This window comes from Loxodonta africana, chromosome 19 (assembly GCF_030014295.1).
Source record: "Loxodonta africana isolate mLoxAfr1 chromosome 19, mLoxAfr1.hap2, whole genome shotgun sequence".
In the NCBI taxonomy this organism is placed as follows: domain Eukaryota; kingdom Metazoa; phylum Chordata; class Mammalia; order Proboscidea; family Elephantidae; genus Loxodonta; species Loxodonta africana.
The window spans coordinates 6,903,052-6,925,322 of record NC_087360.1 but is presented as its reverse complement, the minus strand read 5'-3'; the positions used below and the strand labels follow the sequence as shown (position 1 = coordinate 6,925,322).

Genomic DNA, 22,271 nt, shown 5'->3' with positions numbered 1-22,271 from the left:
AACTTACCCATATTATAGATAAGTGTCTATTCACATTTGTACATTACCATTTTGAACAGCTTGAGAGAAACTGTACAATGTCTTACAACACAATAAACAACGTTCAAGTTACTGAGTAACGACGGTAACAACACAAAGAAAAACGTACAGCAGAAGCCTCAAGTGTTTCCCCATTGTCTAGTTTACAACTCAAGTAGGATTTCCTTTCATGAGTGACAGCAAATTTAGAGAATGAAGTAAAAAAGATTGTGTGCAAGATGGAAACCAATTTGTACTTCTTTAAAACTATCTTTAAGTTAAGGAAAATGTAAATTTAAAGGAAAAAAAAAAAACAGGCTTGTAGCCATTTTTGCAGCTGACATTAGGAATACTATCAAATACATTAAAATGAACTTTTCAGAGTTTTATCACACACGCACACACACAAGAAAAGGTATGTACTCAGCACTTAGAGAAACCTAGCGGAGGGAAGGAGGGGCGAGGAGCTCGCAGGTCAGAAGCAATACCCAGGTATAAACACTATAAAAATGCAATAACCAATGCTGTACATCTACAAATGTGTTTCTCCCCGTTACGTGACTTCTGGTTAATCTTGTTTATGCATGCTTCCAAAGACATGCAATGTCGGAACAAAAACTAGAAAAGAACCTGAACGCATGATATGCAACCTTTCATTTCATGCTATAATAAGCCTACTGCCTAAGAAGTTCGGGAAAGAAACCAATATATATTCTCTGTATTTATAGACTCAAAATACATGCATCCGGGGAGAAGCCCCCCAGCAATGGCATGGATGTACTGCATTAACCCTGAGCACTGTAGAACATAAGGGTAAAGCCAGTTTGGGAAGTTCCAAGCATCTTAAACCAACTGTGGTTTGTAGCCTTTGAGAAACGCACAAACAAGCGGACTAACACGCACGCACACACGCACGCACACACCCCCTGCTCACCCAGAGTCAAAGCAAACAGAAGAACCACAGGAAAAGCAAAGGGAAAGACCATCGGCACTGCTGATTTTCAGCTCTGCTATCTGTTCCAGGCTTGTCCTTATTCCCAAAAAAATTAACTAGAGAAAGAGAGCACAACTGAAAAAAATATATATAATTCTTTGGAAACTGTCCCTGATTTTTATGCAAATGATATGCTTCAAACGGCATTCCAGACACATCCATGTTGAAACCTGTCTGCCCTTCATGCGTTGCTCAAGTTGGTGATGCTCTGCGGGTGATGCTGCTGCCATAGCTGTTTCCGCTGGACGGCAAGCTGCTGCGACTGGTCTGAAGTGGACAAGAGGTTTACGAGAGGCGATACGCAATTGGCCGGAATGATCAAACCTGCAGTTAATAACAAGAACATGTAAAGCTGCATCCAAGAGAGCCCACACTGCATCTTACAGCTTCACAGCAGATCCCAAACCAACCATAATAGTGAGCACAGCAAATAAGAACTCCACACAAAGGTTAAATGCATACTCATAAACAAGGTGGTCCATTCAGAAGTAACCTGACTCTTCAACGTTACTCAAAAACAAGCAAGCAAGCAGACGCGTGTACGCGTGTGTAACGTCACCTTCTTGTTGGAGGAACTAATGGTCAACTATAGGACCTTTCTACCAATGAGTATGTACTAGAGCTTTGCAGCCCCACAAAGGTGTGCACACATCACCTTCTTCTTCATGTACTAATGCACCCAAAAAACAACAAAACGAGAGCTGCAAACGCAATCCTTACAGAGGCAGGTGGCTTGTAAGTGGGCACAGTGAAGACACAGGCAAACTGAAGAAATATACACCCTAGGTATAGAGACTTCAACTCCTACCATGTGGGAATATAGGCCCAGTGTTCCAGACAAGCTGTTTTTCTAAAAGAAGCTGGAAATCCAGGCTTTTATATGAAATCTCTTGGTTTTTTAGACGTTGGCAACTAATTCAAATGAAAACATGCAAGAACCAGAAACACTTGGGGCCAACCACAATGTTCACAGACTGGCTTGGGCCCACAGGCTGCCAATCTGCAATCCATGCTGCAGAGGAGGTTGCTGCAAATGAAACCAAGACCAACAGCTGGTTCCTGGGAAGCCTGTTGTCGAGCAGCCAGCCTGTCCTGCCACTGCCCTGCATGGCTCCAAACCATCCTCTGTGCACGGCGGCTCGGACGTGCACAATCTTAGTCTGACTTAGTACAATGGCAGACTTGGGAGCATCCTGGGCAAGTCTTCAGTCCAGGGAGCCTGTGTGTGCAGCAACAGTGAGGGAGGGGGGAGCAAGAGTAGCTGAGAGCTGCAGAAAATAAATGACCACAGCATCACTTCAGCCAGAACTGATGGTGTCAAAGGCTCAGTTTCTATTCCACCTTTTAAGCTCCTCACCCACTGCCGGAAGAAATGCTAAGATTCTAAGACGTCAAGCAAGATGAGAAAGATGCAGGATCTGAATTTTCCCCACAACTCGAACCAAAATAAAAATCAGACTCACCTACAATTCGCTGTCCGTCCTCTGTTCTTAACCGAACTATCTGCATTTTCACGTTTGTGCCACTGACAGATGCCAGAACACCCTCCACTTTTGTCCAGACGCTCAGGACGGAACCACATAACACATAGTATGTGCGGCAGCGAAGGCCTATTTCACACACTAATCCCAAACTTGCTTTTTTGCAATTGCCACGCCTAGAATGGAAAGGGAGTGGGGCTGGGGTGTGTGTATGTACATATGGATACACACACACACATACTCGTAGTAAGTTCCCAAGGTCTACCCAAACTTCAAACAGAAAATAGTCTAAACACCATTTGCCTTTATTAAGAGACCATTTTTAGTTAAGAATCCTTTTGGCATACTGGGTTATCCTTTCCAATTTAAGGTGTGACTACTGATTTTTAAAAACATAGTTACTGCTGGGGCCTGATCCCTGTGAAAGGGCTGATCTACTAGTTTCGTTATCCATTCAAGCATTTTAGCCATTTTAATACCTATTATCTTACTACTGTATTACTGCCGGCTTACAAAACGATCCTGCCTACCTCTACATTATTAAACCATCGGTATATCATTCTTTAACCAGATTAGCGGGAAAAAACCCCAGCAAACAAAAATGAGACCATATGAAAATTTAAAGGAACTAAGAAGCTCTAACACATCAATATACAAATATACCAATATTCATGGTTGAAATCATTTCCACAAATCAATAAAAATGTCTTTCCAGTACTAATTCACGATGAACGTAAAACACATAATTACATGTGCTTTTTTTGCTAAAACACAAAGCAAATGTTTTGAAGGACTTTTGTAGGTTAACTTTTTAAATATTTAATCTCAAAGGCTTCTCCTATGTTAACTTTCACTTTCACCAATTTACTCTCAAAATGAAAACAAAAAACACCACATAGATCAAACAAATTTATCTACCCACATACAATCCCTTTATATTCCGTGACCCTTTTCATAAAGTAGGTCAGATACCCCAAGATCATCAACCCTTGAATGGGTGAGAAAACACTGAAGAGGGAATTCACACCTGCACACTGTTAAATACTCTCTAGCAGGTCCTGACATGGATGGATGTCACAAGGGTGATTGTCTCATGACTTGGAAGACTACATCTCTGGTTACCCTTGTGCCACAGAGGATCGGCTCCTAGACTTGGCAATACGAAGGTTTCTGGCGCTGTGTAGCTACTTTAGGTACCTCTGTGGCATTTTACAAGTTCCCTAGCTTTAAAAATATTACTGATCTGGTGACAATAGTAATGCTGTTTAAAAAAAGAGAAGAGGAGAGAAAGGAGCAGGGAGAGGTAAAAAGGGAGGTAGGATGAGAGGGAGGGAGGAAAAAAGCAAGTTTTAACACCAAGGGTGACAACTGAATCTCTACTGCAGAGAACAGTTGGCTGCAAACAAGGATGAGCAGGGGGGCTACCTAGACTGTGTCTGGTCCCCAGAGGTCCAATGCAGAGAACAGTCGGCTGCAAACAATGATGAGCAGAAAGGGTACCTAGACAGTGTCTAGTCCCCAGAGGTCCAATGCAGAGAACAGTTGGCTGTAAACAACGATGAGCAGCAGGGCTACCTAGACAGTGTCTTGTCCCCAGAGGTCCAATGCAGAGAACAGTTGGCTGCAAACAACAACGAGCAGAGGGGCTACCTAGACAGTGTCTGGTCCCCAGAGGTCCAATGCAGAGAACAGTTGGCTGCAAACAACGATGAGCAGAGGGGCTACCTAGACAGTATCTAGTCCCCAGAGGTCCAATGCAGAGAATAGTTGGCTGTAAACAACGATGAGCAGAGGGGCTACCTAGACAGTGTCTGGTCCTCAGAGGTCCAATGCAGAGAACAGGTGGCTGCAAACAACGATGAGCAGAGGGGCTACCTAGACAGTGTCTGGTCCCCAGAGGTCCAAGAAATATTCCTGGTTGAATGACCCAAGCCCTAACAACAGCTGCTCTGGTCACTTACTTATAAGAACATATTTGGATGATTAAATCAAATTTTGATTACATGTTGGAAAATTGGTGAGGAACACAAAAATACTAACCAGTAAGCATGGGTACAAGTATCTGCAGATGAATTGTACTGGTCTAACCAATGCACCACGGCATCATCAGAGGCTACCTGTAAAAATAAGACAAAAATTCCACTGTGATGGGGCTGCCTTAAATAAACCACTTGTCTAATCTGGTCTCTACAACTTCTCCAGAGACGGCCAATTTAAAATCATCCCTGTACAGAAAAACTGACCCTTGATGCAGGTTCCATTTAAAATATAAACAGAGCAGCATGTTCACAACAGAGTTAATCGGATGAGATTTTGGTCTGGTACAACTTCCCTTTGTTTAAAATAAAACATTCTAACATTTATAGTTAATACTGGAAGCTGGATTTTCTGACAATTCACACTGTTTCAAATAGTCATCGTACACGTCTCCTCATGGTGATCACATTAAGACTGGGGTATTAGTGTATAAGAAAACTTGAAAACAACTTTCCTTTAAACGTAACCAAATAGAAAAAACTGGTAAAATAATTTTATATCTAGACACAAAGCTCTCCTAAAAATAGTTCCAGTGTTTTACTATAGAACAAGTACTCATATACAATATAAGATTACAGATGAAAAAATACCTTCTTATATTTCTTTTTCAAATCAGAGTAAATTTCTAATTTGAGCTGTTTTCCAGTATTTGGTCTATAAACTAAGAAAAGCTTCTTTTTAGGATTCACTTCTTTCACCAAGATGGCAGTTTTCTTGTTGTTCCTTATCTATATATATTAAAAAAAGGAAAACGTATGAAGATTAGACACTGCACACTCTGAGGCATCCATTTCTGTCCCACCACATCAGCAGCACGTACCACCACTTCAGAGACTGCAATGCCCAATTAAGTTCATGAACATGTAGCTGTAGGCAAGGGTGACAAACACTGGCGTAGTGAGTTTAACAAGGCCACACCACCACAGAGAAGACAACCTGACCTTAATTCTGCGGTAGGCCAAGACAGGTGGAAGACCAAGATGTTTTAGAGAAAATGACTGACTACGCTTTAAAGCAGAGATAGCCAGGTGAGACCATTTAGCTTGTGCTGCTCCCTGTACCTGGAATCCCAACCCAAGCGGCCGTATCTACGTGTTTTGCAAGTGGAATAAAATGTGAACAGGAGAATCTAAGTAGTGGGCCTAAAGGTATTCACAGGAAAGTCCTTCCATCTTTGCTCTATGTTCTAAAGTACCCATGATGAACTGTTTGGGGGAAATGCTGCCTCATCCTGACCTGACCGCCCAGAGTGCTCTGAACCCACGTGCCCCTCAGCGCTACCTGTGCTCACTTCCCAGGACTGCCTTCAGGGTGCGTAGTGAGTACATGCTATGGCTCCTAACCAAAAAGTCAGCAGTTTGAATCTGCCAGGCGCTCCTTGGAACTCTATGGGGCAGTTCTACTCCGCCCTATACGGTCGCTATGAGTTGGAATTGACTCAACCGCAACGGGTTTTCTTGCCTTCGGGGTGACGTGAAGCACCACGGGACAGAGTGCTCTGCACCCGCGAGCCCCTCAGTGCTACCTGTGCTCATTTCCCAGGACTGCCTTCAGGGTGAAGTGAAGCACCACAGGACAGAGTGCTCCACAAGCAGTAAAGTCACGGCAGCAGAATGCCCGGATGAACAAAACACACAGAGATAAGCATGCAGACATGGATGGAAGGAATTCATCAGGGCAATGAAGGAACTTAAATATATGTTAATTTTAAAAAAATTGGACCTATGACAGAAACCCTAAGAGAAAAGGAGCTGTAAAAAGACCCTCGAGGAAGAACAAGATTAGAAAATTAGTTTCTCCCCTAAAGGATGGTGAACAGCTTCAAAGCAACCATCTCTGGAGCAAAACTGAATGAAAAGCTTCAAAGCAAAGGTATTTTCCCAGCTCCTTCACACAATAAACCATTGTTCACTGAGCCACTAACTTTTTTGAGTTAATATCTACGATGATTTAAAAAAAAAAAAAAGTATTTTACTTTTCCCTTCATGGACATTAAAGATCCTTTGTCTATTACTTGTTTCAAATGATTTGACACACTGTTCATAAAATTACCGTGCAAGTCATCGAACAGTTAACGCAAAGACTATATTTTATATCTTTCTCAGTCGATATGAAACATTCACTGAGCTTATTACACTTTTGCTAAGGAACATGGAGTTTAAGGCATGTAACAAGTGTCATCTGTCCTGAGAGTGTCTGGTTGACTAATTTTAAAATAAACCTTCACATTACAGTGGAGATAAAGTGATTCTGACGGCTATCCCGACATTAAACACATGCCCAAGCCACATCTGTGTCAAGTTATGGCGATGCAACGGCAAACATCTACATCTTACATGGAGTGGTACCCTGCCCGACCACCACTCCTCACATCCAGCCCACGTCACCCGGCAGGAACAGAAGACCAGTGTTGCCACATTCTGCTACTCAAGGGAAGCTCGGAATGAGGACTTTCATCAAAGTCCACCAGTGCCAGAGGGTGAGAGTGGTTGCACAACTCGAAGAATCCAACCAACATCACTGAATGGTACGTGTAGAAACTGATGAACTGGTGTATGTTTTGCTGTGTATATTCTCAGCAACAACATAAAGGAAAACACATCACAAAAACCTACCAGTGCTTAAATGCTGGCGATAATTTCAAATTAAAAACAATAGCCATCACCCTGTGCAGATCAACCAAAAACCCACACATACTCCTTCCCCTCCTGAGCTCTGTCCACGAGCTAACTAAACTAGTATAGCTATACCAATAACCGACAAGTGAGATTTTAAGACTAAATGAGATCAATGCATTATGAAAAAAATTATGTATATGTCCATTTAGGAAGTGTACATAACAATTAGGAGCCCTGGCGGCAAAGTGGTTTAACTGCTTGGCTGCTAACCAAAAGGTCGGCAGTTCGAATCCACCAGGTGCTCCTTGGAAACACCATGGGGCAGTTCTACTCTGTCTCGAAGGGTTGCTGTAAGTCGGATCTGACTCAATGTCAACTGGTTTGGTTTCAGTATGTAACAATTCTAAATTGCATGCATCTAAGAACCTCCCACAACATGCTAAATAAAAATTTATATGAACACACAAACCCACAATTATCGGTAGACAATCAAAGCAGAGCAAATGACATACAGTTGGAAAATTGGCACAAAATAAAAAAGTTAATTCCTATGCGGGACATGAAAAAGCATTACATATCTAAGCAGATGACATTTAAAGAAAACAAGTAGTACCTGCAATGACAAGTAAAAGCCATCATCCGGTCCTGTCAGCTCAGCCCAAATCTTGGTGGCTTCCTCCCAGGACATCCCCCTTTCTACACTAATCTGTAGAAGAAATAAAGTGAGTTGAGTGCATCTCACAGAAAGACATCACAGCTGATGGGAGACAAGTTTTCCTAACTTACCGTGTATAACTCTACATGGCCAGACGTTGAATACCCTGGAGTCAGAAACTTCTTAACGTCACTTTTCCTCACCTTTTCGTCTCCAGAACCAAGATCTTCAACAAGAAAAAGCAAGACGGGAACGTAAAAAAAATCATTTTTATTAGGAACATAGATAACATTTTTAAAGTTCCTCCACTAACCTAAGATTCCCATATCGTATCTTCCATTCTTTTTGGCGTTTTGAACAACTGCTGTAAGTGTATCGGCGAAATACTGAAACAAGGCGTTCTGCTGATGCACCTCCATGCCCAAAATTCTATTTAAGAATTTTCCTATGTTGTTATAATCTGCAATGATAAGATTATATGAAAGATTTAATATGTATGAATGGTAATTAAAATGCCTTATTCATCTAGGCCTAGCTCAAGTCCCACTTTCTCCTCTAAATTCCTCCCTGACAACTCTTGCACTGCCCCCAGGACTGGGCTATATTCTACCCATATGGTACATGCTCAAAAGATGTCTGCTGAATTTCTGCATCTCCGACTTCACTTACCAAAAGATAAATGAATAAAGAAAATGTGATATAGTCATACGAAGAAGTATTATTCGGCCCTGAAGAGAAATGAAATTCTAATACATGCTGAACCTTGAAAACATTATGCCAGATAAAATTATTAAAATACAAAAAGACAAATACTGTACGATTCCACTTACACGAACTCTCTAGAAAAGGCAAATTCATATAAAGTGAATTGTTAGTTGCCGGGCAGGGGGGCAAGAGAGGAAACTAAATTACTGTTTAACGGGTACAGGGCTTCTGTTTGAAGTGATGAAAGTTTTGGAAACAAATTACAGTGATAATGACGAACAGTGTGACTGTAATTAATGTCACTGAAACGAACATCAGAAATGATTAAAACAAGTTCTGTTATATGTATTTTACCACAACTCATTTACCCAGATGAAGATTTATGACCATACAAAAACCTGTTCATAACTGCCAGAAGTTAGACGCAACCAAGACGTCCTTCAGTAAGTGAATGGTAAACCTGTTACATCCACACAATGGAATATTCTTCAGCGACAGAAAAAAATGAGCTATCAAGCCATGAAAAGACAGGGAGAAATCTTAAGTGCAGAGTGCCTAGGCAAAGAAACCAGCCTGAAAAAGCTACATACTGTATGATTCCAACTACATAATATCCTCAAAGATGAAAAACTAGGGAGAGCGAAAAGATCGGTGGTTGTCAGGGGTTCAGCAGGAAGGTGAGGGATGAATGAGTAGAGCACATGGCGTTTTTTAGGCAGTGAAAATTGTCCCGCAAGATCGTGTAATGGTGGACGCATGACATTAAGCACTTGTCAAAACCCTGAGGACTACAGAACACACAGAGTGAACCCTAATGTAAACTGGATTTTAGTTCATCAGTTGTAACAAATGTACCATACGAATGCAAGACGCTAAATGGAGAAACTGTGTGCAGGGGAGGGGTTTTATGAGGAATCTACGTTTTCTGAACAATGTTTCCATAAAAAATAAAGTCTGTTAAAAAAAAATACTTGAAGATTCCCCTGCAAGTTACGAAAAGCATAAAAAATCAAAATGAGCTTGAATCATATAGCAACGGTCATGGGTATAATACAAATTCCACAGTATTACCTTTATCAAGAGTGAGAATTCCTGAGCGATCTTCTACGTTGATCAGGCCGACACCTATCAGTCCTTGTCGAACATCTGTAAGAAAGTACACTAATAAAAATCGCAGCATCACAGTCTGTACCTCCATAGATTCTATTAGCTGAATTAAATGGAACCCACAGCTCCCAAAGGCCTTTAAGCACCCCAAAATCTTAAGAGTTCCCAAAGTTCACACTATGCTTTGCTATTGCATCTTTCCCACAGCAATCCTTGGCAGTGGAGACTTTTGTTACCCACAGAATTGAAAACAATTTTGAGCATGTAGCAGAATACTAGCTGATTAAATTGGCGACTTTGTTTTTAACACTGTAAAGAAATTATCCAGACTTATAAGTATAATCTATTCTACAGATTTTCAATAGGGGGTCTAAGAATTTTTCCTCATGTTACCTATAATTTTTTTTTTAAACCATAAACACTTCCACAAACACAAAAATAGACTTTTTTAAAGAACCACTTGTACCCATCTCACCAGCTGTAACAAGTGTTACTATCTGGCCCATCCTGTTTCAGCTACCTCTCTCAGCTAACCACCCCACAAATTATTTACCTCTTCCACATTTAAAAAAAAAAAAAAAAAAAGTAAAGCTATTTGGCAAAGTGACTTTATTTAACGTAACAAAACCACTTCCCTCCATTAAGACTTGTATTAGATAAGTGTAACAAGAGCAAAAGCAAAAGCAGCACTTCATTTGAGTGAAATCTGTTTTATATATAAGTCTACTATTTCACATAAAAACTAAACGTATGTGTTCTAATAACCTTTACTTTCTGAATTTTATACAATTTATGTGCAAACTAAAAACTAAAGAACAGCCGCGCATACCCTGAAAACTATTACCCTGAGATAATCTTTAAACCTGAAACAAAAACAAAACAAAAAAAATCCCCTGAAGTCTCCGTAAAACTAAACAGTTTAGTTTAACTAGTAAAGAATGTCTCCCTTCAGCACTGCACTCTTTTAATAACTATACGGGATGAAACTCACAGGAGCAACTCAAGAGATTAGATAGGAAGCTTAGAGGGCAGTGTGTTTATGATGACGAGGGAGCAACTCAGAGAAGAAGGGTGAGAATGGTTGCACAGCTCAAAGAATGTAATCAGTGTCACCGAATTGTACATGCAGAAACTGTTGAACTGATGTATGTTCTGCCGTATTATGTTCTAATACCAACAAAAAGAAATGATTAAAAGCAAGGAACAGTGCTTGTCAGGACAGGTCTTAGGGCATGCTTCTCGGTAATCATTTCCCTTTGCTGTGAAAACTTTAGAAGTTACCTTTAAAGAATTCCCCAGGGTACTCTGGAGGCGGCGATACCATAGGAGAATCTAGGTTTACAATTGATTTCATGACAATTTCTAAAGCGTTTCTTCCATACTGCAATTAAAAAAAAAATTTTTTTTTGAACTAGTTTCAGCATTTGGATACTCTTCAATAACATGACCAGGTGAATGCTACAAAAACGATTTTTGTACCAAAGATTCAAAAACAGTGGGCTTCAATTGTCCTTATACATATTTAATTTAGCTAGCTGCATGCCTTTGCACACAGCAGACACTGAGTGAGTAAATAACTTCCTTTAATTCTGGGAACTCACCTTGATTCATTCATTCACAGGTACTTATTTTATTTCTAATTTACAATGGGAATAAAAATCTGACTCCATTGCCCAGTTGGCCACCAAAGGCTCCTCCCTAACTGATACGTCGAGTCCCGGCACTTAAAAAAAGCCATGATTTTAAAGCAAAACTATAATGGGAGGCGGTTTTAAGTTTAAAACAGTCAGTAACTACTGTTCCTTGTTTTTTCATATGAAGAATAAAGCTTTACTCCAAACACAGCGTGGATCACCATAGACTCCACACGCTTCCCCAAGTTTTCAAGACCCTGAAAACTGAAACATACCTTATTATCGAAGTTGAACCTGCTCAAATCTCTAGATTCTGTTGCTCTTCTGTCACCATGCGTAAGCGCCCCCTATCAAAACAAAATTCCCAGTCAAAGCCAACCTGACCTCTTCACCAGAAGTCTGGCAACACAGACCATTTGTTAACCTACACAACTCAAAAACTTACCAAACTCTCAAGCCTTTTAGCAACAATTGATGCAAATCTTTGTTCTCCTGCCAATTCAGAAATCAGAAAGACATATTCGGGAGCAGTAACTTGGTTTGATCTATGAGTTCGTCCTGTAACAACATTTTTTAAAAATCACCGATTGTGCTCATTAGATAAAGACCAGGCATCCTGAGGTCCACTTCTAGCCTAGCATTTAACACTAAGCTTGTAGGCAGGAAGCCTTAAAGAGGAGGAAAAACACAGGAGCTTATGTATCATAACTCCCAAAAGGTACAAGACGAAAACGGCTGACGTAAATGACATCCACATCACAACAACGCTCCTCGAGAGGGAACAGATGCTGCCGTGAACCTGGCAGTGGCAGAAGTGCTGTCACCACACCACCAGCTCCGGCTAACCAGCGGTCCTGACGCACAGCTACTCTGTATTCTGCCCCAGTGGGTTTTTTTTTTTAATTGCTTTGGATCACAGGGACAGGGAGCTGGAAGGGATGTGCCCTCAGTGAAACCACGGTGGAGCGGGGGCGGGGGGGGGCATTGAACAGGACACAGAAATGACAGCTGCTCTGATGGGGATCCAGTGTGTTCCCAAGGAGCCCTGCATTTGGATCCAATGCCAGGGACCCCGTGCAATTCCACAGCAGATCTTCTTTCACCTCTTTTAAAATGAGTTCATGATGATTAAACGTTATAAGGGATACGTAATACTACAAGACATGTTTAACATCAACTACAGTTTCTGACGCGCACACATCTTCCCGATTGATTCCCCGTTACCTATTTAAAAGAAACCCTGTAGGATCTTACCGAATTGCTGAATTGCTCTATCAGCACTCCAGGGTAATTCCAAAGTCATATGAACTCTTCGCCTTTGATTTTTAGCTCTCCGATCTGCTTGTAATGAAATACCTGAGCTGGCAGCTTCAGAGATGATAGCAATATTCTGTATCAAATGCAAGAAAAAAATCACGTCTGTACATGGATAAGCAGGGCAGTACCTTAAATGAAGCCTCTTCTTCCTAAATACCACCGCCTCAGTTTGATCTGGGTACATGGCTGCCCAGGTCAAGATTTTATTTCCCAGTCCCCCTTGCAGCTAAGCGTGGGCATGTGTGAACCAGCCAGTGGGTAGGGAGTGATATGTGCCATCTCCAGGAAATGTCCTGAGAAGTTGAGGGCATGCCTTCTTCCTCCCCGCTGGCTGAAATGTAGAGGTAGTGCAGCCATCTTACAGCATCGAGGTAAACTGGAAATGGGGAGTCCACACATTACAGGAGTTAAGACTGGAGAGACCTGGGTATCCAAAGAGTCATACTAGCCCTGGACTACCTACCAAAACCTGCACATGAGAAAAATAAACTTCTTTGTGTTTAAGCCAATGATTTTGGGTTTTCTCTCACCCGGCAAAAGTAATTCTACCTATTCCTAATGCATATACACCTAAATTCATGAAACAATTACAAAAATAACTAACACCCTCTTATCTACAATCTTTAAACTATTTAACATTAGGTAGCATTTTAATGTATTTTTAAAAGCCAACTTTGATAATAACAATTATCATCTATTCTCAAGTTTTGATGGCAGAAAAATCCGCTGAGCTATGAAGCAAAATGTGGGTAAAAATAAGATTTATTCTTCCTCTTTCAGATAAGGAGTGAGACAGCGGAGGTGCTGTTACCTATTTTTTTAACAATCTCCTCAATAAACGCTAATAGTAATTTCAACTAGATGGAGGAAGAACCGGTTTTGAGAACCTTTACGTCTGACAAAGTTTATGTAACAACTAACAGTCTACAGAAGAAGCCTCTGGAGGCAACCAAAGTTGTACAGGTGTCAGATATGGAAGTCCAACCTACAAGAACTCTACAGTAAAGCTCCTGATGGTAACATGGCACAGCGAAACCTAAGGATACTAATCACCTAGGTGCTCTCACACGGTGTTCCAGGCTCAGAATTAAGACTAGAGAGTGTACTCTTAGATGTCATGCCACCAAAATAACCTGAGAGAACGGTATGTTTCTACAGTAAAACCTACAAAAGCTGGAACCTTGTAAGGCAGAAACCTGTCAGACAAAGAAAACTCACATATTTTCCACTAACAGAGAGTGACAGAAAAGTGGTGGGACTGCACCCTTGTAAAAGGCAGAAAAAATGCTACATCTGGAAAAACAAATTAGTCCTGTCGAGTTCTGGCTCTCACAGGCTTCACTGTATTCTGATTAAAAGATTTTAAAAGCCTCCAAAGCCAACAAGAGCCAAATATAATTCTGTGCACAGTACAGAATGGTATTAAATCCAATTTATAATAAGAAATGTATAAAATGTTCCATGATCATGTGAAACTACTAAAAAAATGTTGAATAACAACGTTCACCAGATATGACTTACATTAAAAAAAAAAAATCTTCTAAAGCTTAATCTAAACCTACAGGTTATCTTCCCTGAGAGCCCCCCCAACAACGCACCTTATCTCCGTCCATAAACCTCTGTTTTTCTGTAATGTTCAGTATTTCCACAGGCACGTCGAGCTCAGACCTTGACTCGTAAGATATGCTTCCATCATCGTTACTTACGACCCGCCCCTTGCGGCCAGTCATCTGCGAAGCCAAACAGCGTCACGTACAGAGTGTCGGACCACGGTGCACAAACCCCACAGACAACTTCATTGAAGAAACGTGGTGGGAGACGGAATGGGCTGATGAAGCGAGTATTTACTGAGGAGCCTGGGCTGCTCCAGGCATCGTGGGATACAAACTACTACAATACAGTCCCCGACTCTGAAAAGTCCAAGTCCCAGTGGACAAAGCAGAGAGTGGACCAACGATCACAAATACTGCACGAGAGTTAGCAGTAATAGATACCAGGGGCTCAGGGTCAACACTCGGATAGGAAAGGGATAAGGGAAAAGAGGGACAGGAATTCGCCGGCTCTAGGAGAACTTTTTTTTTAGGAGAACAACCAAGGAGCCCTGGTGGTACAGTACTTAAGTGCTTGACTGCTAACTGAAAGGCTGGCAGTCCAAACACACCAGCTGCTCCGTGGAAGACAAGACCCAGCAACCTGCTACCATAAAGATTACACCCTAGGAAACCCTATGGGCAGTTCTACTGTCACATGGAATCGCTATGATTCTGAATTGACTTCACAGCACACGATACGAGAACTACAGAAAAACAAGGGTCTAGATCTAAGAGTGGAAATTAGAATAAATGAACATATGATGACACCCAAAATACCACTCATCCTACAGGGCTAAAAAGTGACAATGAAAATGTTACTAAGGACAGACAGAGCCCTGACTCAAGCCATATTTACCTCAGCAACGTTCTCAGGGCCACCCAGCTCATCGATAAGTTCATCCAGGGTGTTAGGAGGGAGGTCTTCAGCTAATTTCTCTAGTTTATCAAGTAGGTCTTTTTTCATCTGCTGGGCCCTTTCCACGGCGTCCTGACTGGTTATAAGGCTACTGTTACTGTTGGCGCTGCTGTTAGCTAGATGAAGTACATTTGCTAAGTCAGTACAAAGTTCAAGCCTTTGTTTTGTTCAAAAGTACATTTCACAGACAAAAAAGCTTCCAATCGATACCTGGTGCGCTGCTGGGAGCAGGTGAGATAACCGGCGCAGACGAAAAACTAGGTCGTTTTGATCCAAGACCTGATGCTAATAAGGCACTTTGAATAGAATCGGGATCTATGCTTTTCTTCTTTTTTTTATCTTTGCTTTTCTTGTGGTCTTTTCTGATTAACCAGGGATCTGAAAGTGAAAGCGAGACGTGTCAAACAAACCACTTGTTAAAACAAGTATAGAATCTTCGAGGGAAACAATCCTTGAGTTTGTTTGTAACGGTTATTGATAACTTGTCGGTCATCACCAACTACGGTGGTCCCGCCCATCTGCAGGTCAGGGCACCATGTCCGTGATTGGAAGTTACGAGTAACTGCACCAGACTGAGGCCACCACCTCACATACACGAGTCAAACCTCCAGAAGACAGACAAGTTTGGAGCTCGCCGACAAGCAAAGAATCTCTGTGTTCATTTGTACTGCACTGAAAAAAAATTTCTTACCACAATGTCCCACTTTCAAATACACTAAAATACGACTATCCTTTAATTTATACCCAATACACAGATGAACTCACCGTCTTCATCGTCCTCACTAGACTCTTCTCTAAATGGGTTGAAATCGTCGTCCTCTCCGGAGCTCATGTTCTTAGAGCTCTCGTAGTCACTTTCCTCATTATCGGAGGCGTCAGAGTCGCTGCCGCTATCATCAGAGCTGCTGCCTGTAAGGCCACCGACTTTTCGTGCTTTCTTGGCTTCTCGAGTTATTTCTTCACCTGCCACCATGACCCAAACAAGAGAGTCAGCCCAAACACAGGTTCTAAAGATCCAAGACATCACACTGAAGTCTCCGGTTAATTCCAATGGCAAGTGCAGAAGAAAAGCATTTATGTAACTGTACAGGCATGAATAAGGGCTGACCTTTTGGACACCCATAAGAAATCAGGTTATGTTCAATCATTCCTAAGGGATTAGATACATAAGTACAAACACACAAGACTAACTTCAAGTGCACAAGCCTTAAAATAAATAAAAAGAGGAGTTGCAACAGAATCTCTGGTATACTAATAATTCAATAACTATGTATCAGGCTGTGAGAAGAGGTCTAATAACTACATATTTATACACAGAATGATTACAGCCTGGGAAGCCCTAGGGGCAGCTTTACTGTCCTTGAGTCAGAACCGACTTGACAGCAACCAACGATACAGACATGGAATACTTTGAAAAATCGCTTCATAAAGCCTTCTTTTTAAAGACCAAACAAGGTGCTGATTCGAATTATCTTATTTAATATTCACAAATGATACATGGAAGGAACCAATCAAAACCAAGAAAAGCAAAAAAATTTTCATGTATTAATTAGAAAGTGAGAATATATGTCAGGAAAGGGAAACAACTATTTGGCCATTCTAAGATGCCATTGATCCTACATTAACTTTTTGTACCACTAAAATAAAAAACACTAGCAATTAAACTATGAAGGTCAACCCATTTTAGGTATGTGAAAACATATGTCTTAGAATGGACAGAATGAGATTGAAGTGTCAGGCACCATGTTTAGAACTTCATACATAGCAGTACACTTAATCTTGACAATCTAATACTTACCATCGTTTCAGAGAAAGACAATCTAAGGAAAGTTAACTTCTGCACATCAGCTCAGTAAGCATCTTAATACAAACCCAGGTCTGCATTTTATAAATTGTCTTAATAGACACGGATAAACAATGTCTTCCAAATAACTGAGCTAAATAATGTACTAACAGAAGCCTCTTGGAGGAAAATAACCTCCCATTCTGCATACGTTAAAGGGCAGCTATGACAACAGAAGGAAACCCTGGTGGCACAGTGGTTAAGTGCTACGGCTGCTAACCAAAGGGTCAGCAGTTTGAACTTGCCAGGCGCTCCTTGGAAACTCTATGGGGCAGTTCTACTCTGTCCTATACGGTCCCTATGAGTCAGAATCGACTCGATGGCACTGGGTTTGGTTTTGTTATTGGTTTATGACAACAGAAAGACATGGATTTTAGTTCCCACTCATTACCCATTAGCTGTGTGAACCATGACAAGTTCCTTCATCTCTTTTCTATGCCATAGTTTCCTGTCTATATCTGGAAAAACTGGAGGAAAAAAACCCTAATTTCCTATGGATCTCTGGTGGGTTAAATGATATCATGTATGGCAAGTGCCCAGAGCAGTGCCTAGCACCAATCACTCAAGCCCTAATTTAAATATGGGTTTACTTGTGCGTTCAAAATTACACGACTCACAGCAAAAATACTCAACCACTTGCAATTCAAGGAAAGCAGTTCATTCTCTAAATATAGCTGTTTAAAAATGCTCCAATTTATACTGATTTTAGTACTAGCTATTTAAAGAACATTACCCACCTTTCCGCTTCTTCATTTTACTTTCTTTACAAGGACTATCTCTTGGTGAACTGTTGTTACTTGGAGCTGTCAAATCTATTCCTAGCAAACTATAAAGTTTTTTCCTGTCTGGAGCAGGGAAGTGCTTTTCAATGAGTGACTGCAGCACTCCTCTGTTGGCAGGAGAGAGAAAGCGACAGTCAGCGGTCTTGTTTGCAGAGTAACTTGCTGTAATGTCTTCGTGAATACGTATCTTAAAAATAAACTAAGGGTGTCACATGAAATACTCTGTTTAATCTTACAAAACGAATTTTTTTTAGGCCAAGTCTCTCCTGTAGATGATATAAGCCACATATATACTTTTTACGTTTTCTAGTAGTTAGGTTGAAGAGTAAAAAGAAACAACTGAAGCTAATTTCAGTAATATGTTTTATCTACCTCAATAAATCTTTTCAACATGTATTCAATGAGATGTTTTAGGTTATTTTTTTCAATGTTATTTTTTGCCTTATGATTGGAGCCCGGCTGGTAAACGAAAGGTGGGCAGTTTGAACCCATCCACAGGCTCCGCGGGAGAAAGACCTAGTGATCTGCTCCTGTAAAGGTTACAGCCCAGAAAACCCTATGGAGCAGTTCTGCTCTGTCACACAGGGTCGCAGTGAGCTGAAAATCGACTCGACGGCGCCCAACGACAACAAGACTGGGGCAAACTACAGTTTTTGCTCCTCTGGATAACGGTAATTTCACAAGTGGCACCAGATCCCAAAGCTGTGTGATCTGCTGAAACTACATCAATCGGTCACAGGTTCGTAAGGTGTACACAACAACCCAAATCAGGTCCTTCCATTAGTCTACGTGCTTAACTGAGGACTGTGAGGTTTCTCTGCAACTGCTTTCCAACAAATGGACATGGGAAAGACTAAGAATATAAAAATGAAGATCAGGACCCTTTTAAAGGTCATCTAGGCCCATCAAAAATTTTGCCTCCAGACAGTGTAAACATTTGAATTAATCTAAGTAAGATCTGAAAAAGAAAACCAAAACACATTACTTGGCTGTTGAAACAAAATCATTCAGTTCTCCCCCGCCCTCTTCCAAGGCTTCTAAAGTCCTAGCTTCTCCCGTAGACTGCAGGCCAATTACGACACACTGGAGAAAACAAGAAAGGGTATTAGTCGTAAACAAAATGTGCTTCAGGTTTCTTGTTGAGACTGCTCTAAATATTTAGTGTAAAAAAAAAAAAAAAAAACTAAGGCCAACAGATTTCAGACGAGAATGACCCCATTATTGTAAAGCATGTATGTGCTTATTTATTTGCTCTACAATTACTGAGACTTCCTACGCATCAAGAACTGAACTAGGAAAAAGGATTACGGCGATGAACAAGAAAGACTGCAGCCTTCTGCAGTTCACAGACCCTTCTGTTTTAAGTAGCTTATATTCACCAAAAAGAAAAAAAACTTAGTGTAATACTCTCATATGTTATCAGTGGTTTTACCTATGGATGATCAAATTACAGTGATGTTTATGTTTTCATACTGTTTTGTTATCTAAAGTCTCCATAAACAAGCTTTGCTTGTACCACCTTAAAACATATATTTTTTAATTGTGCTTTAAGCGAAGGTTTACAAATCAAGTCTCTCATACAAAAATCTATATACACCTTGCTATGTACTCCTAGTTGCTCTCCCTCTAATGAGACAGTGCACTTCTTCTCTCAACCTTGTATTCCCCATGACCGTACAGCCAGCTCCTGTCCCCCTCTGCCTTCTCATCTCCCCTCCAGACAGGAGCTGCCCGCATAGTCTGATGTGTCTACCTGAGCCAAGAAGCTCACTCCTCGCCAATATAAAACATGTATTTTTCAAAGTCTTATTATGTTAACACCTTTACAACTACCCTTTAGGACGACCAGGCTGTCCAAGTAGGAAACCCCCATGCCCACAAAGAATAAATAAGATAACTGAAGAATGACTGTTAACACACTCTCCAACAACTTACTTTTCCATTCTTGATTTCTTCTCGAGCTAGTTGCACAACCCTTTTAACTTTGGATGCTATGCACAAGTATTTGAAAAATCTCTGGTGCGCAGACCAGAACTGGCCCCACATGGATTTCTTCATTCGCTGTTCGGCATCTATCAGATCTGCAGCTTGCTGAAATCGCTCTCTGGCAAGCACCCACTGAAGAGACAAAGTCAACACTTAGATGCTGAACCTTCGAGGGGGAGTTACTACAAAATGAAGAATTCAACCAAAATAATGTGAAGTACGAGACCCTTTAACATTAACTTCGTGAAGCATCTTCACAGTGACTTCATTATCTCTAAACAACTGGCTTCTGAACGCTTGCCTAGGAGTATCTACTGTCTCAAAATTCTTACGAATTTCGCCTTTTAAAGAAACGTAGTGCTATTGTGACTTTAAGAATTATGCAGCTGAAAAAATGGCTATTTTCCCCCCAAGTGTTTACTTTAGTTTTTGTTAAACTTGTGTCCCGTACAATGAAAATAAGGGTTGCCTTTCAAAAACGAACTCAATCTACTGCAGTTTTTGCCCTAGATTTTATTTTTTTGCTGTTGAGAATATACACAGCAAAACATACACCAATTCAACAGTTTCCACAGGTACAAAACAGTGACAATGCTTACATTCTTCGAGTTGTGCAACTATTCTCACCCTCCTTTTCTAAGCTGTTCCTCCCTTATTAGCCTAAACACAAGGCCTATTTTTTATTAACTACTTTTAGAAAATGAAAACTTGGAATGCTGCATTCAAAACAAGGACACTGGTTGAACAGCCTATCATCTGGTTAACTGACTGGTTGTTTTAAAGGCAAAAATATACTCCTGGAGGACTCACAGACATCACACTGGACAGAACTGACTGACAGATGTGATCAGGTACATTAAAAATATTAGAAATTAAGGAAAACATTCTCACCAGCTTAACTGCTTTGTTATACATTTTTACATAACTCTGAGATAGAAGAACTTCCTCAATTTTGAAGGTCACTCCAGTAAAGCTCAGCTGTCGAGCAATGTACATCCCTCTAAGCTTCATATCCATAGCAACTATTTCCATGGCACCGACACCTCTGAATAAAATTAAAATACACAGTAACTATCATTAAATAGAATAGGACTTTAACATACAGTGAAGGAGATTTACAGTAACATCTTTTAGACTGCTGTCGAGAATAAACAGTTCATACTGAAAACTGCATTACCTCCGCTCAACTGCTTGAATAAAATCACTGAATTCTCTAAATGGAGTTCCCTCACCCCATATTCCAAGGCGGTTCATATAGGCCATGTTGCGTGGCTCAGAAGCACCTAAAAAATCCCAAAATTAAACATATTATGGCTGAAAAATAACCTTCAAAAGTCTCTATTAAATGAATAACAACTCACCAGTGGCACTAGCATAAACAACTCTGGCTTTTGGCAATTTGTTCTGAAGCTCTAAAACTGCTAAGCCTGTCTTAGTTGGCTTTGAAGAACCAACAGGACATAAGTTTTTTGCTTTATGACATTCATCAAACACTATCTGTAAAGAATGAATTAAGGAATATGTCACATTTGTAGCAAATGTCTCCAATCTTTCAAGAAGAGTTAACTTTTATTTCCCTGAGGCCTTGGAAACATCCAAGGTTTGTGAGAGGTGGCCTTGGGGGAACATTCAAGGTTATCTGGGGGAGACGTGCTGCTTATAAAAAATCCCTGAGCATCAGCTTGCTCAAATAACATCCACACCCCATCACCCAGCTTTGTCAAATAGTAACATTTTGCCATATTTGCATCAGATTCTTTTTTTTTTCTTTAATCTTAAGGTTATGACTGAGGTCCTCTGGGTCACTCTTCTTGACATCCTTTCCCCCACCTTCCCTTTTTCTTGCCTCAGGGTATCCCCTGGATTTGACAGGTACCTTAACCAGATATTTAATTTTCAGCTGGAACCGAAGAAAGGGCCCAATCCACTGCCCCATGAACTGTCCACCACAGAAGATAATTTTGGCAAATCGTGCAAAAAAAAAAAAACCAAATCCGCTGCGGTCAAGTCGATTCCGACTCACAGCGACCCTATAGGACAGAGTAGAACTGCCCCACAGAGTTTCCAAGGAGCGTCTGGTGGATTCAAACTGCCGACCTCTTGGTTAGCAGCCATAGCTCTTAACCACTATGCCACCAGGGTTTCCAAATCGTGCAGAGGAGACATAAAAATATTGGTGTTCCTTGCACGAGATAGTAAACTATGCTGCAAGTTTATCTGTTAGCAGTAAGTCTGGGAAATCCTGAGTCAGCAGTTTTCTTTCCCTTAGCCTTCTGAAGTATCTTACTATGAAAATAAGCAGCATGAATCCTCAAGAGGGCAAGACAGTATTCTCACACCTAGAAACATTTTTTTAAAGCAGGAACTTAAATACTGGCCTCCTATAAGGTTGCTGGAGCCCTGCTGTCGTAGTGGCTAAGGGTTCGACAGCTAACCAAAAAGTCTGCAGTTTGAATCTACCAGCCACGCCTTGGAAACCCTATAGGGCAGCTCTACTCTGTCCTATAGATCGCTATGAGTTGGAATCAACTCGATGGCAACAGGTTTACAAGACAGGGATAGGGTCACTAAGGGGTTCTGGTCGCA

General features: G+C 40.9%; 1 protein-coding gene across 6 annotated transcripts in view; it reads right to left on the bottom strand.

Annotated features, from left to right (window-relative positions):
- Nucleotides 1-274: 274 nt before the first annotated feature.
- SBNO1 (strawberry notch homolog 1) overlaps nt 275-22,271 on the bottom strand; it is a 44,720-nt gene continuing 22,723 nt past the window's right edge. For all 6 annotated transcript variants that reach the window (XM_064272112.1, XM_064272111.1, XM_064272113.1 and 3 more), the window contains 22 exons: nt 21,047-21,182; nt 20,863-20,968; nt 20,577-20,730; nt 19,635-19,817; nt 18,685-18,782; nt 17,655-17,806; nt 15,840-16,037; nt 15,285-15,452; nt 15,015-15,190; nt 14,165-14,296; nt 12,504-12,639; nt 11,695-11,807; nt 11,525-11,596; nt 10,897-10,996; nt 9,580-9,654; nt 8,117-8,263; nt 7,935-8,029; nt 7,762-7,854; nt 5,121-5,258; nt 4,534-4,610; nt 2,476-2,669; nt 275-1,336 (listed from right to left, as the gene is read on the bottom strand). In XM_064272112.1, the coding sequence (XP_064128182.1) occupies nt 1,194-1,336; nt 2,476-2,669; nt 4,534-4,610; nt 5,121-5,258; nt 7,762-7,854; nt 7,935-8,029; nt 8,117-8,263; nt 9,580-9,654; nt 10,897-10,996; nt 11,525-11,596; nt 11,695-11,807; nt 12,504-12,639; nt 14,165-14,296; nt 15,015-15,190; nt 15,285-15,452; nt 15,840-16,037; nt 17,655-17,806; nt 18,685-18,782; nt 19,635-19,817; nt 20,577-20,730; nt 20,863-20,968; nt 21,047-21,182 (2,886 nt within the window). In that variant the 3' untranslated portion in view covers nt 275-1,193. The remainder of the gene's footprint in view (nt 1,337-2,475; nt 2,670-4,533; nt 4,611-5,120; nt 5,259-7,761; nt 7,855-7,934; nt 8,030-8,116; nt 8,264-9,579; nt 9,655-10,896; nt 10,997-11,524; nt 11,597-11,694; nt 11,808-12,503; nt 12,640-14,164; nt 14,297-15,014; nt 15,191-15,284; nt 15,453-15,839; nt 16,038-17,654; nt 17,807-18,684; nt 18,783-19,634; nt 19,818-20,576; nt 20,731-20,862; nt 20,969-21,046; nt 21,183-22,271) is intronic.